General features: G+C 44.3%; 2 protein-coding genes across 2 annotated transcripts in view; both read left to right on the top strand.

Annotated features, from left to right (window-relative positions):
* Positions 1-10,372, top strand: part of LOC141474482 (succinate dehydrogenase [ubiquinone] cytochrome b small subunit, mitochondrial) — a 44,628-nt gene extending 34,256 nt beyond the window's left edge. The window contains exons 5-13 of the mRNA XM_074162400.1: positions 537-652; positions 2,510-2,612; positions 3,808-3,936; positions 4,060-4,220; positions 4,787-4,954; positions 7,157-7,294; positions 7,999-8,181; positions 9,207-9,317; positions 9,671-10,372. Of these exons, the coding sequence (XP_074018501.1) occupies positions 537-652; positions 2,510-2,612; positions 3,808-3,936; positions 4,060-4,220; positions 4,787-4,954; positions 7,157-7,294; positions 7,999-8,181; positions 9,207-9,317; positions 9,671-9,784 (1,223 nt within the window). The 3' untranslated portion in view covers positions 9,785-10,372. The remainder of the gene's footprint in view (positions 1-536; positions 653-2,509; positions 2,613-3,807; positions 3,937-4,059; positions 4,221-4,786; positions 4,955-7,156; positions 7,295-7,998; positions 8,182-9,206; positions 9,318-9,670) is intronic.
* A 2,012-nt stretch (positions 10,373-12,384) lies between these two features.
* Positions 12,385-20,240, top strand: PTS (6-pyruvoyltetrahydropterin synthase). Its single transcript, XM_074162422.1, has 6 exons — positions 12,385-12,532; positions 13,369-13,448; positions 14,792-14,814; positions 15,812-15,868; positions 16,189-16,259; positions 16,787-20,240. The coding sequence occupies exons 1-6, from the start codon at positions 12,459-12,461 to the stop codon at positions 16,926-16,928; spliced, it is 447 nt and encodes a 148-aa protein (XP_074018523.1). The 5' UTR covers positions 12,385-12,458; the 3' UTR covers positions 16,929-20,240.
* The last annotated feature ends 227 nt before the right edge of the window (positions 20,241-20,467 follow it).

Raw genomic sequence — 20,467 nt, 5'->3', positions numbered from 1 at the left:
AGTGAGCCTCAGCTCCCCTAGGAGCAGCTAGAACAGCTCTGGCTGTTGTGCAAGTGTAGCTCTCAAAAGGCATCTCCCTGACTCCATTTTAAAGAGAAAGGGAATACAAGAAGCATTCCCTGGCCAAGCCCTGTCACACAAATAGTGTCCCGGCCCTCCCCTCAGCCCAAGCCTTGCCTCTCTTGTTTCCAATACTGTAAATCAAACATAGCATTCTTCATATGGCTGTCATAGGAGAGGACTTTGGCTAGGGAGGAAAGGGAGAGGGATATGAAGAAATAAAAGGTCAGAAACAAAGGGCATATGGAAGCATGAAGATTATGATTTCCACAAGAGCCAGTCCTTGTCCTTTTATCCTGAACTCACCTGTACAGACAGTTTCCTGAGTGCCTTTGTAGATTAGTGAGATATTTCTAATCAATCACAGAGGGATTAGTGTCATTGCAAATGGGTTTATTTGTTTAAACATGTCTAACTTGCTGTAATGTGACGCGAGCTTAAACAGAGCTGTGTACAACTCTGGGATTTTGTTTCAGAACCGAGTGACAATGCCAGTGTGAGCTACGTTGTGTATAAAGGAGATTATTATGTCAGCAGTGAGAACATCTTCATGTACAAAGTGGACCCAGAAACACTTGAAACGAAGGAAAAGGTATGGGCAGATAGGGTAAGGGGTTTAGCTTATTCCAGATTCAGAAAGAAATGATCAGTGCAGCTCTGGGCCATAGCCATAAGCATCTTTTCATGGTCCCTGAAAAATCTACTTAGCAATAAGACAGCTCTCATGAGTGAAGATTCAGTCACTGCCCACTCTAGCAAGCAAGGGGAGAGACAGATATAGACTCATTTCCGTTTGAGTACAGCTGGCATTCTTCCAGACCACTCGTTACTTGTCTGGACTTGTCTCTACCTACCAGTGTGTGAAGAATAAAAGTGCATACAGGAAGAAGTTAACATCACTGATCTCAGATCTGTATTCTTGCCTCTCTCTTTATTCTTCCTATCCATTCCCTTTATCTCCCTCTTACGCCCGCAGCTTGAAACAATCCAAAACAGCCCTTCAAAGTCTTGAGTAAAACCGTTGTTGCAAATGGGTTGTGAAGTCAATGTAAAGTCAAGTCAAAGTTCAGCTGCCACTTTGTTTTCTCCCATGCTAGAAAATGAATAAAAAATCAGAGTAGAAGCCTTCCTATATATTCAGTGCATCATCTCACAGGAGCATGGCTGTATTTGAGAGAAGAATATGACTTGTGAAATGACATCATAAGCTATATGTCCTCCTGCCTGCACCCCTTACAGGGGATTTGGGTATTTGCTGGGCTGGACAACTGTGAGAAGAACTGAGGAAGGATTCTGCCTTTCCTGAGCCAGCATTAACTACTGTGCCTGCATTTTACCATAGACTATTTAATACCATAAAATACCAGACTCAGCATACCCTCAGAACTTGAGGGAGGCATTCCAGGAGTCCCTCCCTCCTACAGGATTAGTTGTGAGTCATGAAGAAACTCTATTTATAAAGTATAGGATGCCATTTCCTTATTGAAATAGAGAGTTTGACGATTTCCAATTTTATCTGTTTTGTAAACCATAATGCAGTGACGAAAAGATGCGTGGGTATTTTTGGTTTGAATGTTCAGCTCTGCTGACCCATCTTGTCATTAAAAAAAAAAATTCCCCTTAAGCTGCTTTATAGATGTAGACAGTTATTTTTTTGCTAAGTGAAGAAATGGAAGGGATGATTTCACATTTAAACTCTCCAATTTGAGATGCCTTAAAAGGACATGGTTTTCTAAGCTTCCGATGACGCTCTTTTCTACTGGGGTTTTCCAAAGGGTCTCAGATTGGATACATGAAAGCTATTTTTTTAAACTTTTGGAAAACAAGCATGTCTTCTATGCTTTAATGTTTCAATGCATGAATTGATCTTCCTCCAATTTTTTCTTTCAGACGTTCTTCCCAGCACATCCCCTGCACTGTCTGAACCCAAACCACATCCAATAGTACTCACAATTGTAGCTTTGCCCTAGCTGTTCCTTCTAGCAGCAGACAGTGAAGCTAAACTGTTTTCTCTGCAAGGAGAATGAACACTGACTGTCAATTAGCTATGGGTGCTTTCAAAAAACTTGGTGGATTTTTGGAGCAGTGACTGTCTCTTCATGCACATCTGTCTGTGGTTATATACACGTGGTCCTAGCTAAAATGCTCATATTGGCAACATTCCCCTGTGTCAGCACTTCCTGCCATTAGTAACGTTCGTGTCTCCCAGAGAAATGGCTAATGTTATTAGTACCATTTTACTGGTAGGACTAACACAGAGAGGAACATCATTGCTTTTCAAGGATTTCAGAAAGATTGCTGAAAATGAAGGCTTAAGTCCCACACTAGGGCCGTAATCATCAAGCGATTCTTCCTCAGATTTTCATGTAATCAACATTTAGAAAGACTGTGGCTTGCTACAGAGCAACAGGAAACTTCTATACTGACTGAAAATCTTTGGCATTTGCAGGTAGACTGGAGCAAATTTGTTGCAGTGAATGGGGCCACTGCTCATCCTCATTATGAGTCTGATGGGACAACATACAACATGGGCAATTCCTATGGGAAACATGGTAAGATTAAACATGGCCAGGCCCGGCTTGTGGGCAGGGTGTACAGGCTGCTTCTTGCTGCCGCTTCAAGGAGCAGTTGTTGAAGAAACTTCAGTGCCTAAAGATACCTTGAAATTGCTGATTCTCTTTGTGTCAAAATGATGGCAAACAAGATTAGTTCTTATTTCAGGGTGTCAATCTGTCCAATAGAAATGACTTCTCTCAGCAATTATTTTCAGATTCTTCTGACTCTGGCCTGTGAATATCCAACAGATATTCTCTTCCTCTCCCAAGCTTTGATGGAAAACAGGAGAATGACTTTAAAGTTCCATCCAGCATTGAAGCCTCATCCAAACAATTTTGTCAATTAGCCACACATTTTCCACTTACAATATTGGCTTTTGATAAGGACCATAAGGGTTTATATAGGAGAGAAGGTGGAATTTATTACAGTGACCTGGCTATCTTACAGCAAAGCTGAATTTTCTGGGATATTTTTCTTTTTCCCAAAACTACAGTCATTACATCTAGTTGGGATCTAGTTATATCGACATGGCTGCTCAGAGCTAGCATTCACCATTAGTTACATGAAAGCCTTCTTTTTCAGGTGCCTGAGGCCTTTGAAAACAACCACTGCCCTTTATTATGATACCTCAGGCTGGTTCCAGTTCACTGAACAGTTGCCCAGTTTTGATCATTTTTCATTCTTGCTGTTTTCATTTCCTTTTGGCTTTAGCAATATCTAACTTTGCAGCACACGCTGTTTTCCACTGGAGAGACCAAACTACAGGTTATTATTCAAATGTGCCATTCTTCCCTGCCCATATGCTCAGATTTATTAAATGCATGTCAGTCATCACCAAGGCTCAAAGTTTTCATTTCCTTTGATGCACAGGCTATGAATTTTCTTGATTATTTTCCTGATCCTGTCAAGTTACATAAGGAATGTTTACAGACAGTAAAATTAGACAGCAGTCTACTAGACTGAGAAGATACTTCTGCTTCCTTTCAAGCTTCTTTTTTTTGCTAAGTAATCCTCTGTTGATTGTTTTATTGACTCGATAACTGGCTTTTTGTTTTCTGCTCAGTTTAGCTATGATCATGGTATATTCCCTAGTATTCTAGGGAAATAGAAAGGAGCATAGCTTGACGTTGGTTTCATGAATGTGGACAGTCTCACGTCTCAGTGGTGTTGAACACCCTTTCTCCTTTCCAGGGTCTAGGTATAATATCATTCAGGTCCCTCCACAAAAGTCAAACTGCAGTGACACGTTAGAGGGAGCGAAAGTGCTGTGCTCCATTGCTCCAATGGATAAGATGAGACCCTCCTACTATCACAGCTTTGGTAAGAATGCTTTCTATCTCAAACTCTGTGGATTTTGCCTACTGTGAGGCAGAAAGAGCTGTTCGCTGCCCTATGCCCCCAAGATTTTTCATCCTCTCATTTGCCTAATACATTTCTTTTCAGGAATGAGTGAAAACTACATAATTTTCATTGAGCAACCCATCAAGCTGAATATTTTGCAGATTATCACTTCCAAACTCCGTGGGAAAGCCATTTCTGAAGGGATAAGCTGGGAGCCTCAGTACAATACTTGCTTCCATGTGGTGAATAAGCACACTGGGGAGGTACGTGAATCTTTGGCCTTTTCAGGAGCTGCGCAGCTGTAGCTGGAATCTTAGATCCCAAGAGAAGACTGCTGGGTAGCAGCCACAGACAGCTGTATGAGTCAATCCAGAAGTTACTGCAATATAGGCTTTATAAACATGGGTGTAGGTTTATTAAAAATGGAATTACTTCATGCATTTTCCTCTCTACTGATTCATTTCTTTGCCAGCCCTAAAATAACAGGCAGAAATAAGCAGTCTGGGGTTCCCGGGACTGCAGCACGGGGACTGAAATACAGTTCCTAAGTACTACAGAATATAAAATGCTCAGTCATAGCCTGGGAATGTTGCCGTAGGGATAGAGTCATGACAGCAAGGGGCCTATCCTGGGCTGCTTTACATTTTGGCTTTTCTTCATCTGGTTTTGCCTACTTACTGGCTTAAAGCAGCCATTCTATAGTAACACCAAGGCAAAAGACAAATACCGAGGAATGAGTGGGGAACAAAATGGGGGATAGAAGAGAAAACTTTAAGGTGTGGCTCGGATCTTTAGAGAGGAAATTTAGCCTCTCTTTTGGTGACTCTAGGTGCTGCCAGGGCAGTGGTACAGTAAGCCCTTTGCTACTTTCCATCAAATCAATGCCTTTGAAGATAATGGCTGTGTGGTCCTTGATCTGTGCTGCCAGGATGATGGAACAACTCTGGCTACTTACAAACTGCAGAATCTGCGGAAGAGTGGGGAAGGTCTAGATCAGGTAAGATCTCTGCATTGTGTTGCATAGGATCTGATGGAGCCTCACACTGGTTGAGTTACTTTTCTGAAGCAAGATTCAGGTTAGTAGAATGGAGAACACTGTGGGGGACCACAAGGTGGAGGATGTAAACTCGGGAAAGGAACCACAACTATATGAAAAAACCAAAATTGTGATCTATTGATGTGTTGGTATTTTTCTTTCCTATTAAATCTCTTAGCAGATAATCTCCATGGAGTGTTTCCTTGAAACTTTTAAAACTGGTGTGTGACACAGATCTCCATCAGCCTGGCAGAATGTACTTCTGTTTTAAAATCTCATTTCTAGTGATACTCATTTTCCATATCCCTGTGTAATAAAATTTCCCCCTCAAGAAAGTATGCAAAATAAGTTTTTGCATGACTTTTAAAGGGCAGAAGAAAAAGAAAACCTGTTTACTTCAGAAAACCAGCCTTTATTATGTAAATCACAGAAACCCGTACGTTGTTCCTCACATTCATGTTACAACATGTACTCATAAATCACTTATGTCCAACTCTGTCAAAAGCACCATTTAAAGCCATGTAAGAGGCATTATTTTGCATAGGTCATACATTGGAAAAGTAGCGGTGCTTTCCGTTTCTTCTACTGCAGATGTGTTTATTGGAAACCCACCATACTGTGGGTGAAGGGCAGGCATTTCTACAACAAGTTCAGACAAATCTGAACTTGTTCTGTCTATATTCTGAGCTGTCTGGAAGCAAGTCAGTTCTGATCTGAAAAATGTATAGTGTCTCCATAGGGCCATTTTGTTCTGCTTTCCTCTGTTGTTTTTTTTTTTTTTTTTTGCAAAGATGTAGTGAATATTAATTCAAGTACAGCAAAGTATTAATAGGACCGTTTGCTTTGCAAACTGATTCCAGCTTTTTTTCAGCCTTTTCTGAGCACAAAAGAGCTATAGTTTGATCTGCCTGAAGGTGTCCTTATGACAACCTTAGGCATGTGTTTCCAACACCCACGTTCTTTAACTGACAAGTAGCATAACCATTAAACTGTATACACACACGTAAGTGCAAGTCATTTCAGAACAGAATCTTAAATTTACACTGCACCAAAAGACTAAGACATGCCTGAGCATGATTTGTCTGCTTTCCCCGAAGCAAGCTTAGTGCTTCTGCTTGCTGACCAAACCATATTTTGTCTGGCAGAGTTCCTCAACCAATAAGTTTACTGTGGCTACATAAAATATAAAAGCTTTGAAAAGCAGGTTTCAAGATTAACATATATGATTAAAGTGAAGTTTCACATTGAACTGGTGAGTTACAGATTGAAGTAACTGAAAAACACCAAACCAGGGCCCTCGCCACTATTCATTTAGAAGGCTTACTATTTGGAAGTATTATGGGTTCTAACCTTGGCTTGAACAGAACTTTAGTGGCGATGGTGGAACTGTTCCTCTTGGGGGCTGCTAGTTCACGCTCCCCTTCGCTCCCCAAATAAATTCACCACTACCCTAGACTTCCCAAACGTGAAGTCCACGTGTACCTGCAAATGGAAGAGGAAAATCATGCAGGCTAACTTCAGGCATTGAACTGAGGTACAGTAGTCTCCTTCTGCTCGCCTTATCGTCTGCGGCAGAGGGGAGACTCCTCCAGAGGCATTTAGTCAGGTATTTCCAGTCATCCTCTAGACAAGCCCCTCCTTCCATTAATTTCACAGAGAGCCAACATTTACACGGCAAGATTAACAGCAAGTGGTATAGTCAGTGTCCATATCATACTGTCATCCCCCTCTGCTCGCTCAATGCTACGGAGGTCCCATTTTCTGTAATTCCACTACTAGCTCTTGGGTGAGAAGGGCCTACGTCACACAGTCAGAGGTGCATATGTGGAGAGGCTGTAAAAAGGATTGATGTTCTAACTGAATAAAATATAGTGCAGCAAATGTCCCGGTACTGGATTTGGAGGATAACTGAGTGATGTGCATACCCAGCTCAGCATTAATTACTGTGAAAGCAATGCTGAATCTTTTAATCGGTTGTCTTTTTGTTTTCTACTGTAAAGTACTGGAACAAGCAAAGCTTGGTAAAACTCGTAATAGAAAGAAGAAGAAAATTTCAGGGGAGGGAGGAATGTCTAAAACTTCAGAATTGTTCCCCAAAGCCGCACTTATCCTGGAATGCCATTCTTCTCTCTTCATCACCGTAACTTTCTGTCTCTATAATAGATTTATGACTCTATATCCCGGTCTTTCCCTCGTCGCTTTGTTCTCCCACTGAATGTGAATTCAGACACACCTGTGGGGAAGAATCTGAACCCACTGCCTTATACGTTGGCAAGGGCTGTGAAAGATGCAGATGGCAAGGTATGTATTAAAGACTTACATAACTGCATTTATGGCTGTGGTGAGATTGCCTGCAACAGTTATCATCCTGTGCTATTATATTCTCAAATCTTGTCCACCAAGCAAGCGAGTTTTGGTCTTTACTAAGATGGGACTTGGTGGTTTAGTACAAAGACTACCACGTTGCCTTAAATGAGAGAGCAAAGACAGGTTGTGACTTTCCAAAAATGCCCAAATGGATTATGAGCCTTTACGATATTTGGCCAAACTTCAGCTGCCTCACTCTCAAAATCCTCCATGCTTTCACTTGGGTACAGAACTGCTCTTTGCTTCCAGCTCTGAACGGCCCTACAGTGGCATTCGGTGCTATAGAACACGAGTTGTCCACTATGAGTGGAGTCATCTCTGTGTGTACTTTGTACATCAGATTGACTAGTACTGGACCTGGGATTTTCTGAGTCAGGAGTGCAGTTATACATGGATTTGCTCCTGTTTTTCACATTAGACTGATCCTTGAAGTTTTGAAGGTCTGCGATGATGAGTCAGTTCTTTGGGCGAAACAGATAAAGGAGATGGAATTGATACTTCCATCTGCCTCAGTGCAACATCAAGCTCATCTTTAAACATTTCTTCTCCACAATGGTTGTGCAGTGGGTTGGTGGGACAATCAGGTCTTCCACCCAGTCAAAGCTAAACTGAGACTTACTAATGCCTACTTCTTCTAGATCTGGTGCACACATGAAAATCTCCACCCTGAGGGCTTTGAAAAGGTTGGGGGCTTGGAGTTCCCCCAGATCAACTACTCTCGGTACAATGGTAGGAGGTACCGTTACTTCTATGGATGTGGTTTTCGGCATTTGGTTGGTGATTCCTTGATCAAGGTTGATGTGGAGACCAAGAATTTCAAGGTGAAGTGAGATTATCTTTTTTCAGCAATGGGAGTCATTCCACTGAACTGGCCTTGAAGATATGTCACTTAGTAGGCACTTTACTCTTTAGCGGTCTTGGTTCAAATAGGTCTGAGGTGAGATTCCTAATTTCATCTCTCACCTAGCACCTTATGAATGTGGCACACTTACTAAATGGGATAGGATATCACTCCAGGTTCCTAGATAGATGACAGAAAAGAAAGAGTTGCATAAAGTATGCATGTGTCTTCCAGGCCAAAGAAGAGTCATCTCTTACCAGAGAGTACAGAAAATACCCAAGGCAGTTGGAGATAAACTGCCAGAGTATTTATGACTTGGGCAAGAAACAAAGTTTAGGATATTTCCAAATGCAAACACAAGCTAGGATTTTTCATGTGTCTCCCTTAAACATGGAATAATGATCTCCAAATTGTTAAATGCTTATTAATTAGAGACTTTCCTGGAGGCTAGAGAGAGTTAGTAATCCTCAGAAAGAGACACACATTTTAATCGTTCTGCTCCAGACACTCATTTTGCAGTAAGGGTGACATCCTTCAGCACAGCTTTGGGATGCTATGGCTTTGCCTGCAGTAAGAGTAGCAGCTACGACCTCAGGTGGTGATGGTGATAGGTCTCCTCTCTGCTGACATGGTACCTCTCTCTCCACGATGCGTGGGCACAATATGGTCTGCACTAGGGTGGTGTGCCAGCTAGGATGGTGGTGGTTTCTACGCTTGTAGCTTATACCTGTGCCAGTGCAAATGGTTGGATGGAATGAGTAATAGGAACGCTTTTCACTGCCTGTTTGCATAATGCCTGACACAATGGGCATGTTGTCGCAACACTGGCACCATCATACTACTGGAAATCAAAAGAATTAATTAAAAGGTTGAACCATAGGTTTCTTGGAGCACAGAGTATGCCTGGGTATCTTTGTGGGGAGCACTCCAACTTGCAACACTGCTAACTGTAGTAGACAAGTATTAATGAAATGAAACACATTCTTACATTACTATGCTTGCTAGATTTGGCAGGAGGATGGATCCTACCCATCAGAGCCTGTGTTTGTGCCAGTGCCTAATGCCACAGCAGAAGACAGTGGAGTCATCTTGTCTGTTGTGGTCTCGCCCGCTGAGGTAACTTACTGCTACTAGTTCGTCAAAGTCACATAGTATTAGATATACTTTCTAAACATGAACACTGAATTTGAGGTGCTCTGGCAGATAGTTCTAGCACCATGCTCCCCAAGGTGTGTGCCTCTGCAACTGTCGAGCACACCCAGGCAAACTTCAAGTAGGAGTGCACCTTGGAATGTGTTTCTTGAGTGGCATCTGTAACTATCAGTGCTCCTGGCCAATTGTCTTACAGGTTTAGTCTGTATGGCCTGGTTGTACATTTGGGCTCCCTTGTGGGTGACATATGTACTGGGTTGGGCAGTGGGATGAAGTTCAGCCTGGGCATTCATTCTGACTTTCTTTTCAACCTGCAGAACCAAAGTGCTTTCCTGCTTGTCTTGGATGCAGAGACCTTCAGAGAACTGGGGCGAGCAGAAGTCGCAGTGCAAATGCCTTATGGATTCCATGGCATTTTTACTTCCCACTGACTGAAGACCTTGTCATCTCCTGTAACTCGGGGCCAGGTCAAGCTCAGAAAGAAAACTCTGCTTTCTTTTACCTTCCACCTTGGCATTATGCCCTGGATGAAGGAAGTGCTCTTTGTCCATCATAACCTCTGAGTTACTGCTGTATTCCTAAGAATACACAGCAAAGGGTCTGAGGAAGGCAGAAGCCCCTTCGCTCAAACAGCCTCCTGCTTTATCTTAATTTTCTGACTGTCTTGATAGACCAGTTAGCGGCAGTTCACAAAGGTTGCCATGCCTAAGGCTTGCAAAGGAGAAAACTGAAATTATGATGACCATTACCTTCCCTTGGTAGCAATGCGCTCTGAAGGGAAGAGAGTATCAGTGCTTAGGGCAGTGACTTTGGCTGAAATGTGTAAAGCAGAAGTGAGGAGTAAAACCAACATAGTAACATGTAGGTCCAATGAAGAGATGTAATTTCACGCCCATTGCATAAAGATAGCTTCCAGTGAACCCCAGAAAGTAGATGCAAACACTTACAGAACCTGTACTTGTAGTGGTTTTCTCTGTACACTAACGGTACCCTCAAATAAAACCTTGTGAAGTTTCTTCTTTCCTTTTCCTGCCCTCGTGAGACCCATGGCCAGCTTTGTGCTGTGCCACAAGAGGCAACAGCTGCAACCCTGACACACACCTTATTACGTTCCATCATCTTGTAGGCATGCATGACACATCTGTACTATGCTCCTGCTTAAATAGTATACCTGGATACAGCTCTGATGGCTAACGTTTCCTGCCCTTCCTCCTAATTCAATCAGTATGAAACATCTGGCCTTGATATCCCTTTGCTCTTAAGTTGAGCATATCGAACTCAAACACCTTGATGTTCTGAAGGCCAGGCCAGACAGAACAGAACCACACCGGCGCGGACTCGCTCTAACCTAACAACCCAGCTTTATCTATTCTCTGACCTTTCTTCACCTTCCTCACAGGTCTTGTGAAAAGACAAGGGAGAGAAATAAAGATTGTACATCTGGGCAGCAGCCCTGCGTGAAGGCAGAGGGAGAGGTTCACGCCAAAGCTGAACTCACAAAGCCACTAGATGGCAAACATCTCCCGCTGCTGGCGCTCCAGGCCTGTCAACCGGCTGCCTCCTCTCCTGCAGCCAGCTTCCAGTCTCTAACCTGCCGTATCAGTCAGGGAAATTGCCCTCTTGTAGCCTATCGTCCACAGGGGGAGGGAACAACCCCCAGAGAGGTCACACCTCCAGGACTGGAAGCTGCATGATGCTAACGAAGTGCTTAATTACTGCGGGTAGATTTCTGTCACCATTGCTGCTCTTTAAACTTCTTTCTTTGCAAGGTGAGAAGGGGAAAGGCAGTGTCTGAAGCTCACGTGAAACCCGGTGTTAATTGCAAGCAGCCAGAGCACCCAAGGCAGGGCTGTAGATCAATAGTTCAGAGGAAGAAAGATGCCCTGCAGTGCAAAGTCTGTGTACTTCAACAGCACGCAATCCTAGCCCCTGCCTGTGTTGTGCGCACATAAACTATGTTACCTTAAGAGCTGTTTTTTCTCCTGTTCCTGTTATATAAAACTCAGAGATCCTGCCCTGAAGCTTGGAGTTTTGCCGCTCTGTGGCAGATAGGCCCAGTTATCCCTGGGGCACCAAGAATTTCCAGGAATTAAGGGAATATGCTGCTGCAGTTACCACCATTCAAACCCTTGCAGCACTGAGAAATCCAAGTTTCATCCCCTCTCCCAAAGCTGTCTGGAAATCACCACACTTCATGGATTCCTCTGCTTGAACTCCATGAATGTTTTTCCAGAGTGCACTCCTCCAACTCTGTCAGGTTCATAACCTGACAGAGGTCAAATTAGTTTGCCAGGATGCAAAGGGAATCAACAGGCAGCTGTGACTGGTGCAGGGAGGGACTGCTGCGTACACTTACTTTTGTAAATCAGCTCAAATTAGGCACATGACATGGGAGTGGGGCATTCTCAAAGGTTTAACAATAGCTCCTCAGATACCACAGGGGTTTGGAGTGAACGGAGCTCAGTTATTTTTGGTATCTCGGTCCTTTCAGGTGAGGATCGCTTTGTGAACCGCTTCTCTTGGATTGCCGCACAAACACCTTCCAAGGGCACTCAGAGCCTGCCGGCTGTCCTTTGGCAGACCCAGCCCGGTGCACTGGTGCATTTATAAATACACTTACTGCAATTATCGTAATATAACAAAACGCAAGCAAGTCAAACTGTTGGCCCGCAGGCCAAATCGCTGCTAACATTACCTCTACAGGATAAAGGAGCGGATGAAACACTTTGAAAGAGGAACGTCGATGAGAAGACAAAAGGCAGGACGCGCAGATGTCAGGTCTCTGATCTGAACCAACCCCAGGTACCCTAACAAACCGTTACCCTAACGCTGCCGAGTCCACCGCCAAACCACCTCCCCCTGACCTCCGGGGACGGTGACTCCGCCGCTCCCCCGGGCAGCCCCTTCCGCTGCAATTCCAATCGCCCGGGCTGGCGCGGCGGGCACCGCCCCCCGGCTGCGGCCCCGACCCGTCCCGCGGCTCCCGCGGGCGGCGCTGCCGAGCCGAGCCGAGCCGAGCCGAGCCGAGCCGAGCCGAGCCGAGCCGCGGGGCCCGGATGGAGCCGGCCGCGCCAGCGCGCGAGCACCGCCCGCCGCGGGCCCGCCATGGCGCCGCCCGCCGCCCGGCTGGCCCGGGTCTCCCGCAGCGTCTCCTTCAGCGCCTGCCACCGGCTGCACAGGTGAGCGGCCCGGCCCCGCCGCCCCGGAAGGCGGGCACAGCCGCGGCAGCCCGGTTCCCCCCCCAGCCGTCCGCGGTGGGGAGGCGCGGAGGGCGCGCAGAGCTGCGCGGCGTTTGCGCGGCGCAGGTCCCCTCTCGGCAGCCGGGCGCGGGGAGGCCGGTGTGCCTGCCTGCCGTCGAGCGCTTCCCGGTTCTCCTTGGCTTAGTCCGTTTTCTGCAGCCTCCAGTGGCCAGTGCTGACTTTCGACACCAGTGCTTGACGAAGGTTGAATGAGAGCTGAAGTATTGTTTTTAAACGGGAGGCATTACACTTGCAGTGCGTGAGCAACTCGCCGTGCCCCTAATCTGTCGCTTTTTTCTCAAAACTTAGGTATTCCTAAAGAGTGGCTTGACATGAAGTATTCCTCGGAGTAGGCACGTGAATTTTCTTCAAAGGAAAGCTTCAGGGAGGGAATCTGTCCTTTACACTTCTTGGAGAAGTTCCCTAAACTTTGTTAGTAATAATATGCACAGTTTGCTCCAGGCGCTTCCTTCTAGGAGCCCAAGTCATTTTGCCGTATTCATATGTGAATAGCTGGCAGTGTTTATACAGCAGTGATAGTAGGTAGTTGTTATGAAACCTGCATATGTAAATACAAAACCACAGCAAACAAAAACCCCATTGTCAACGACATGTTTTTCATGGGCCATATGCTCCCGTGGTTCTGTTTGTGGCTTCTGGGTAGAAAAAGCTAGTAGGTTAAATTTGGGAGAGTGAATAGGTGGAAGAGCTAGAAAGCAATTGCCGTTGAAGCCGTAAATGTCTGTAATGGAATACCGCGTCTGTATTTCTCACAGTAAGTCACTGAGTGATGAAGAAAACCTGAAGCTGTTTGGGAAATGCAACAATCCAAACGGCCATGGACACAACTATAAAGGTAAGGGATTGCTCACGCATGTAGTTATGGACAGAGGCTGCTCTCAGGCAGGCTGGTCTGAAGGCGGAATAACCCATGGGAGAGCTGGGCCGGTCGTGTGTTTCAGCAGTCATATGGTTTTTACTGGCTGGTTTTGAGTTTTTTTAGAATTGGAGGGACTCCTCAGCAGCAGTAGGGTTGAACCATGGCATGGATTTGCAAGCTATTAGGTTAAATGGATAATAAATTTCTCAAAATATCACTTCATGAATCAAAGCTACTTGTTTATAATCTGCAAAATCATTGTATTTTGAATTAAGATTTTTTTCTAAGCAGAAGACATGCAATTTAAACAGCCTGTAACCTTACTTGAATGTTGTTTTCACAAGTTGTTTTCCTACCATCTATACCCTATGCATGTAGAATCAGATCTCTCCATTTATTAGGCTGGCTTCCTGTTTAGCACTGTGGATTGTAGGTACCCTGAAATCTCTCTTACAAAGCTACTAGTTTTACCAGGGAAGACAGATTGACAGGTTGCTGTACTGAAGATTCATCCCTTGCCTTAAAGGTGACTTAGTGGCACAACAGTTTTTGCTTTTTCATATAAGAAGGATGTTCCCACTGTAAAAAAAAAAAAAAAAAAAAAAGTGCTGGAAAGGTAGGGAGATGCTGCTAAAACTATTCCTGAAATCACTGTCTCTCTATTTTTGTGAGTTCCCCAGTGGGCTGTGATTCTGCTCTCAGCTCCTGGGGTTTGTGGGAAGGAATGCTGACCTTATAAGGATGATGTTTCTAAGCATTTGTCTCTTTTGTTGAAGGGACTTCTGGGTTGAAATGATACCTTGCAGCGATTCTAGTTCTTAGAGGGCTGGCGGCCGCTTTCTCCCTTTTTTTCCTTCTCTGGTGTTCTGTGATTTCGTAAGACTTCTTAGCTGACCTCACATCTTACTATCTCAGAGGTCTGGTGATCAAATGGGCACCTAGAGTGTCTGCACTGTGCAGAAGACTTTGCTGATCAAGCAACTTTGATCTTGAGTGTGCAGAGCACAGGCTGTCACGGGGAATAGGTACTTGAAAGTCATCTAGTCTTATCTCTGCCTGCAAGGGGCAGTGGTGTGTCTCTGGGCATCAAACCTTGGAGAATGACTTCTTCAAGGAGCTGGGTGATTCTGAGTCATTATTCTTTATGGAACGGGTACCCATTTTATAAAAAAGGTCCTATTTTTAAGTGCTGGGGAGCCTGCACCAGTCCTTGTGCAGCTATTAGTGGTTAGTGATGAATGGGTTGTCTGTCCAGTTGATAGTGTACTTTGTTGTTAGGTTCATGGTGTCATTGTGACCTGATATTTTCTTTTTTTCAGTTATAGTCACTGTGCGTGGAGAGGTAAGTGTGATCAACATTTTTTTTTCCATTCCTGAGTGTGGCAGATGGGTCCCCATCTTCCACAGTACTGAAGTTCTAGCTCAGTTGCTAAGTTTCCTAGGGTGTTTGTGGGAAGTCTGTACACGTCACTATAGAAGAAGGTTTTCCGTAGTCACCGTTGGATTCACCTTGCCTCTAACGAGGATTTGCAGGACTGTATTTAATGCAAAGTTTGTAATCATCCTCTGGGCACATAATTTAATCTGCCAGAGCCTCACTGCAGAATGTATAGTCACCTTTGGATGACTACTGAGCCAGAGAGAGGCTTAGCATTTCCAGTAACTGATTCTCTCTGCTGTTTTATCGAGGTATTTTGCTGCAAATATAAAAGGACATTCTGCTTTTGCAGTTGTTTTTCACCCATCATCCTGTCATTGTTCTTTGTATTCTGCAGAGTGAATTGTTTAGACTTTGTTTTTTGTTTTCCAAACATCTTTTGAAGATTTCCAGTTCATAGGACAGGGGGCATCTATTCAGATCAGAAACTAAAATTTTAAAGCTTCTTCCTTCTGCATTCCCCAAATATGTTGTGAACCACACAACCCGATTTTGTTCCTGGAGCTGTGCCTTCTCCAGATGGGAGGATGCCCTTAGCTCAGGCTGGTCTCTGTTTTGTCCCTGGTTGTTCAGCCCAGCAGTTTAATGCCCGTTTTCCTGCTTACGGTCATGCTAGGTTTGTTGCTTGAAGACTGAATGTTTCAGTGAGTTTTTTCTCCCTGATGTCAGCTTTTATGAGAGAGTGGAACCACTGGAGCTGTTTGTATGCTGTACCTAGCCTTTGGGAACATCACAGGAGTAGAGCTGGAACTCGGTGTGTGAAGGTGGAAAGATATTTTTCCTGTGGTTCAGATGTCCTGAGTGCACAGATACTCCCAGTCTGATTTGTACAGGCTCATGGCAACCGTGGTAATACGGACGTGTAGCTAGGCTACTAATCTCCTTTTTGTTTTCCCTGCAGATTGACCCAGTCTCAGGAATGGTTATAAACCTGACAGACCTGAAAGAATATATGCAGGTAATAGCACTAGTTTCCTACACATCTCCTGGGAGAATTGGTTAGAGCTTAGCAATTTGTCTAGTACCAGGGTGGAGACGTGGTGAGGTGATGATGGTAGGAAATAAAGAAGAAATTAAGGAATGATTTAAGACTAAAACGCTTTAGCACTGTGATGTGAAGCAGTACCATGTCTCCAGCTAGGAAGTTAACAGGCGGATGTAGGGGTCTTACCCATTTTTTACATACTGTTGCCTTGCTCCAGTCCCATTTGCATGGTAATTTGAACCCCAACTCCACTGACAAAGCGGGACAAGATTGTCACTGTTTTCTTTCTGCAGGAGGCAATCATGGAACCACTTGACCACAAAAACCTGGATAAGGATGTGCCGTACTTTGCTGAGGTTGTGAGGTGGGTGTTGGAGACTCCTCGTGGCATTGGTTGCAGGGTCAAAGAACAGTTCTTCAAGACTTAGTCCAACATCTGAGAGAGAAGCCTTGATACCTTTGTGTGTAACACACCTGTGACACACAGTTGTGCGTGTCAGGTGTTGGGTGCCCTGCCTGCCTTCCAGCGCTGCTGCTGTGCCCTGCTGCCTCGCTGTGCTGGGCTGGGTGCAGGTCTGCTGGGGCAGCTGCTGCCCACATAACTAGGAAAGCACCGCTTGCTCGCGGCTGAGGAGCCCTTTGCAGGCTGCTATTTGTCACACGAGCCTGTGCTGGGGACAGCTTTGGGAGACAGATACGACCTGTTAATTAAACCTCATTTAATCCATGTTTGCTGGCAATGGTTCAAGCCCCACTTACCTTCAGGGTGTCATCATGTGAAAGCTGCCCGTATTGGCTCCCTGTGGCCTTCAGCATCCCCCCTCGCCTTTCTGGGTACAGCCTCGAATATCATTGCTGTCAATTCTGAATCTGCTCATGTTTCACTTTTAGCACCACAGAGAACGTTGCAGTATTCATCTGGGAAAACCTCAAGAAGCTCCTGCCCATGGGAACTCTTTATAAAGTCAAAGTGTATGAAACAGACCAGAACATTGTCGTTTATAAAGGAGAAGAAGCAATCTCTCAGAAGTGAAACGAGCTTCAGCTCAATTGGTCAGAAACTCTGCTGCATAATCAGATCGGTGGATTACTTCAGCCCTGCTTGCTCTATTTCCTACACCTCGCTATTGGTTATTATGACAGAAGGACTAATATACGTTTCACAAGAATTCTTGCAGCAATCTAGCAATTTGGGTTCTCAGAATTTGTTGATTTGTTTGCTTTTTTTCAAGATGTTCCTGCTTTGCAAACCCAAACCGCCAAGCTGCTGTGAAATTTACAGTTCCGCCATGTTAAATAAAGGGGCTTTCTAGAGGGGAGACAGTCTGGCAAAATGTATGTCCTGTCCAGTCACAAAAGGCTTTGGTTTTTCTCATTAGACATTGGATTCATTTATGATTTTTAATAACTTGGGCTTTGGTGTTGTTTTGCTTCTTGATCAAATAGAGAAGCATTCTTGAGAATGAGAACTGCATAAATCTCTTTTTTTCTTTTTCTTCTTTTCCTTTTTTCCTTATTCCTGCGCTACAGGCTCATTTCTTTTGTGGCTAGCCAGCCTTTCTCTGTATGAGGAACTGCTATACTAAGCAGTATCTCCTGCTACGGGAGACTTTCCATCCTGCATCTGATCGTGGACAGCTGAAATAGTAGGGGGGGACCTGTGGTACCTTGAGTCCATATCCACTGAAGCCCCCAGAAAGCTTTTTGGCACAAGCAGCCAGATCAAGCATGTTTTTCTTAGGGAAGTTTTTATGAGTTCTGTAGGAACAGGATCAAACTCTCATCTTTCTGGAAAAAGCAGCCAGCTCGGGTTCGTGCTGTGATGATCATCAGTTACTTGGTATTTTCATCATCAGAATCCCACGTCAGGAAGGCCTTGTAGAGAAAAGAAGCACTTGGTATGCATCAGTCATAAGGGCTGCAGGTTCCTGCTGTCACTTGCAGATTAGGAGATGCAACACTGCTCAGCATAGGTTGTTACAAAAGGATAAGGCTGTGAGATGAGTTTAAATGAATGCTAACCAAATTTTTCTGAAGATTCCTGAAATTGTAGATATACTGTGAAAGCGAAGTGCTAGAAGAGTAATGCATGTAAAACCAGTTAGGAACAGTTATTGTACAATTCCTCTGGTTAAGAGCCATAAGATCAAGTGGTACTTCTCTGTATGTTTATCCTGAGTAATGTCCTGAAGAGTAATTAGGTATGGCCATGAATAATAACTTAATGCATATAATTAAAAAAGTGATATCCAGGGTAATAATTCCCTTGCTGTTCAAAGAAATTATGCATCCGAGTAATGGTAGCAAACAGCACCATTTAGAAAGGTTTAATGAAGCTTGCTTAATAGTTAACCTTGGCTGCATTCTACTACAGGCTGAGGGTAAAGTATGCTTCTGTAGCTACCAGTTCTGCTAAAAAGTAGGTTTTACAGTTAAAAAAAAAACTTTGCTTTTTTTTTAAACCGTGACTGCTTTATATGAGGACAATTCTGTGCTGTCTCCTGCATTGATCCATCTTTGTTCAAACTTTCTGGATGAGCTTCTAAAAGGGAATAGTAAGAAAAGGCTGGACATGAGGGATATTCCAGCCTTCCCTCTTCGGCAGAGCAAAACCTCTGCCATGGGAGCTCCGGCATTGCAGGTTTTTTTCCCTCTTAAGGATGGTGCTTTGGTGAATAATTAGCTGAAGGTTTATTCCGGTGTCACACAAGTAAAGAGTGCTATGTGCATCAGATGAAGGGAACACTGTTCACACACTGTTGCCCCTTGTCCCCTTTTTTTTTCCCCTCAGATATGGAACCAATCAGCTTTTTTCAGTGTGGGCTCTGGCCAGGAAGGTTTTGCAGCTTATCTGAACGCTCCTGCTGGTCTAGGTCACTGGTGTGATATGTCATTCCAGTTTGCTAAAATGGTGTAAATCTTACTGGATGATAGCTGATGATGATGATTCACAAAGCATTTTTTGTCTTCAGTGAGTCATAGAGACTAAAATATATCATGTGGTGTCTTTACCTGAAGAGTAATTTAGCTGTTGACATTGTTGACATAAAACAAGCAAACAAATGGTTACATCTATATAGCACAGCTCTTTGCTATTATTAGCATGAAGTCAGGTGCTTCATGGCCAGAAAAAACTAGCCCAAATCTCTCATCTTTTACTGCAGTGCGACATGTCCTGGACAAAGTCCCACAATTGCTTGAGCATTTATATTTATGGCTGTGTTGCATGTTGGAGATGTATTCATATCCTTTATTTTGATCTCTGGTTTAAATGGCCGCAGATCTGAGGAGATGGAAGTAAATTGGTTGACTGGGTAGTGGCTTGGGTGAAGAGGGTCGGCAGTAACAGAGCTGGACTTGTAATTGCCTTTGTCCTAAGAAATTAAGTGTATCCTGTACCTTCTCCTGCTTTGAGGAGTCTTGGTCTTTGTAGGTGGGTGTGAGCTCCATGCAGGGAAGTGTCTGTAGGAATCAGCCTCCAAATCCACAAGTTAGGGAGGAAGGAGAGAATTAACTCACATAATTAAACATTAAGCATCTCTGTGCTGCAACTTAGTTACGGAGCGATGAAATTGTTTGAAGGAGAACTGTTCAGGGTCCAAGACAGCAATTAAAAGGTCAAAGCTGATCCCAGGAGAGCTACTGCAGGAGCAAGACTTCCAGCTTTAGTGCACATAAATGTAAATAGCAGTATAATGACACCAAGACCAGAAAAGTGCTGTGCTGTGTTTAGTAAGGAGTGAGGGGGAGGACCCAGTTCTGCCTGTCTGTCACATGGAAAGATAAATCATCAGGTTGTATGGAAAAGGAGTAGTGCCAGGGCAGGACTGAGTGAATGGGGAGCTTGTGCAAGAAGCTGGCCATGTCAGTTCCTTGTGCAGCACTTACGTTCATGTGCTTCAGCTAACGTGACCATTTGGTTTTGCCAACTAGAAGCAAAGAAAAGTTTGAGGCTGCTCAGTTTCAAAAGAAAGCTGCTTAGCAGCATCTTTTCTTTTTTATTAATGGTTTCTAGGGGACGTTTTGCCACTCTGTCTCACTGCAAGGAGAAAAGGTCATCTTCTCTTTTCTGTGCTTGAAGCACAGCGAACACAGGAGGACTTTGGGTTCAGCTCCAGCTTGTGCAGTGTGAAGAGTGGGAATAGATCATTTTCCCATGTTGTCTGAAATGATGAAACAGCGCAGAGCAAAAGGGACACCATTACAAAAACATCAGCAAAGCAAAAAACAGCAGCTTGGACTAAGCCAAGTTCTGTCACTCAGTCTTATGTGCCACTCCCTAGGCTGTTATTTGTAGTTCATTGTAGCCCCAACAATGGTCGAGTTAATAAATAATCCAAGCATCAGACTATGTGTGGGACGTGGAGCCCCCATCCAGAGCTGTTCCTCCAAGCTCAGACAACCGGCAGTATCTTACGATTCCTGAATTGAAGTTTGCCCCTGTAACATGGCTTCTTTGTCTATGTGCGCAGTGCCCGGAAGGCAATGAGGGCTGCGGGGTTGTTCGCAGGACCTCTGCCTGCTTCGTTGCCCAAGACTGACAGTACCTTGGGAGGGAGTGAGAGGTTGAAT

Source organism: Numenius arquata, chromosome 22, assembly GCF_964106895.1.
Source record: "Numenius arquata chromosome 22, bNumArq3.hap1.1, whole genome shotgun sequence".
Lineage (NCBI taxonomy): Eukaryota > Metazoa > Chordata > Aves > Charadriiformes > Scolopacidae > Numenius > Numenius arquata.
Note: the sequence above shows the minus strand (reverse complement) of the source record. Positions and strands in the feature narration are given on the sequence as shown.

What these genes read in the sequence shown, in the direction of transcription:
- PTS (XM_074162422.1), top strand. Translation starts at nt 12,459, where the DNA reads ATGGCGCCGCCCGCCGCCCGGCTGGCCCGGGTCTCCCGCAGCGTCTCC. An exon ending in TAGTCACTGTGCGTGGAGAG is followed by an intron (nt 14,815 to 15,811) that starts GTAAGTGTGATC and finishes TTTTCCCTGCAG; the next exon opens with ATTGACCCAGTCTCAGGAAT. An exon ending in ACCTGAAAGAATATATGCAG is followed by an intron (nt 15,869 to 16,188) that starts GTAATAGCACTA and finishes TTCTTTCTGCAG; the next exon opens with GAGGCAATCATGGAACCACT.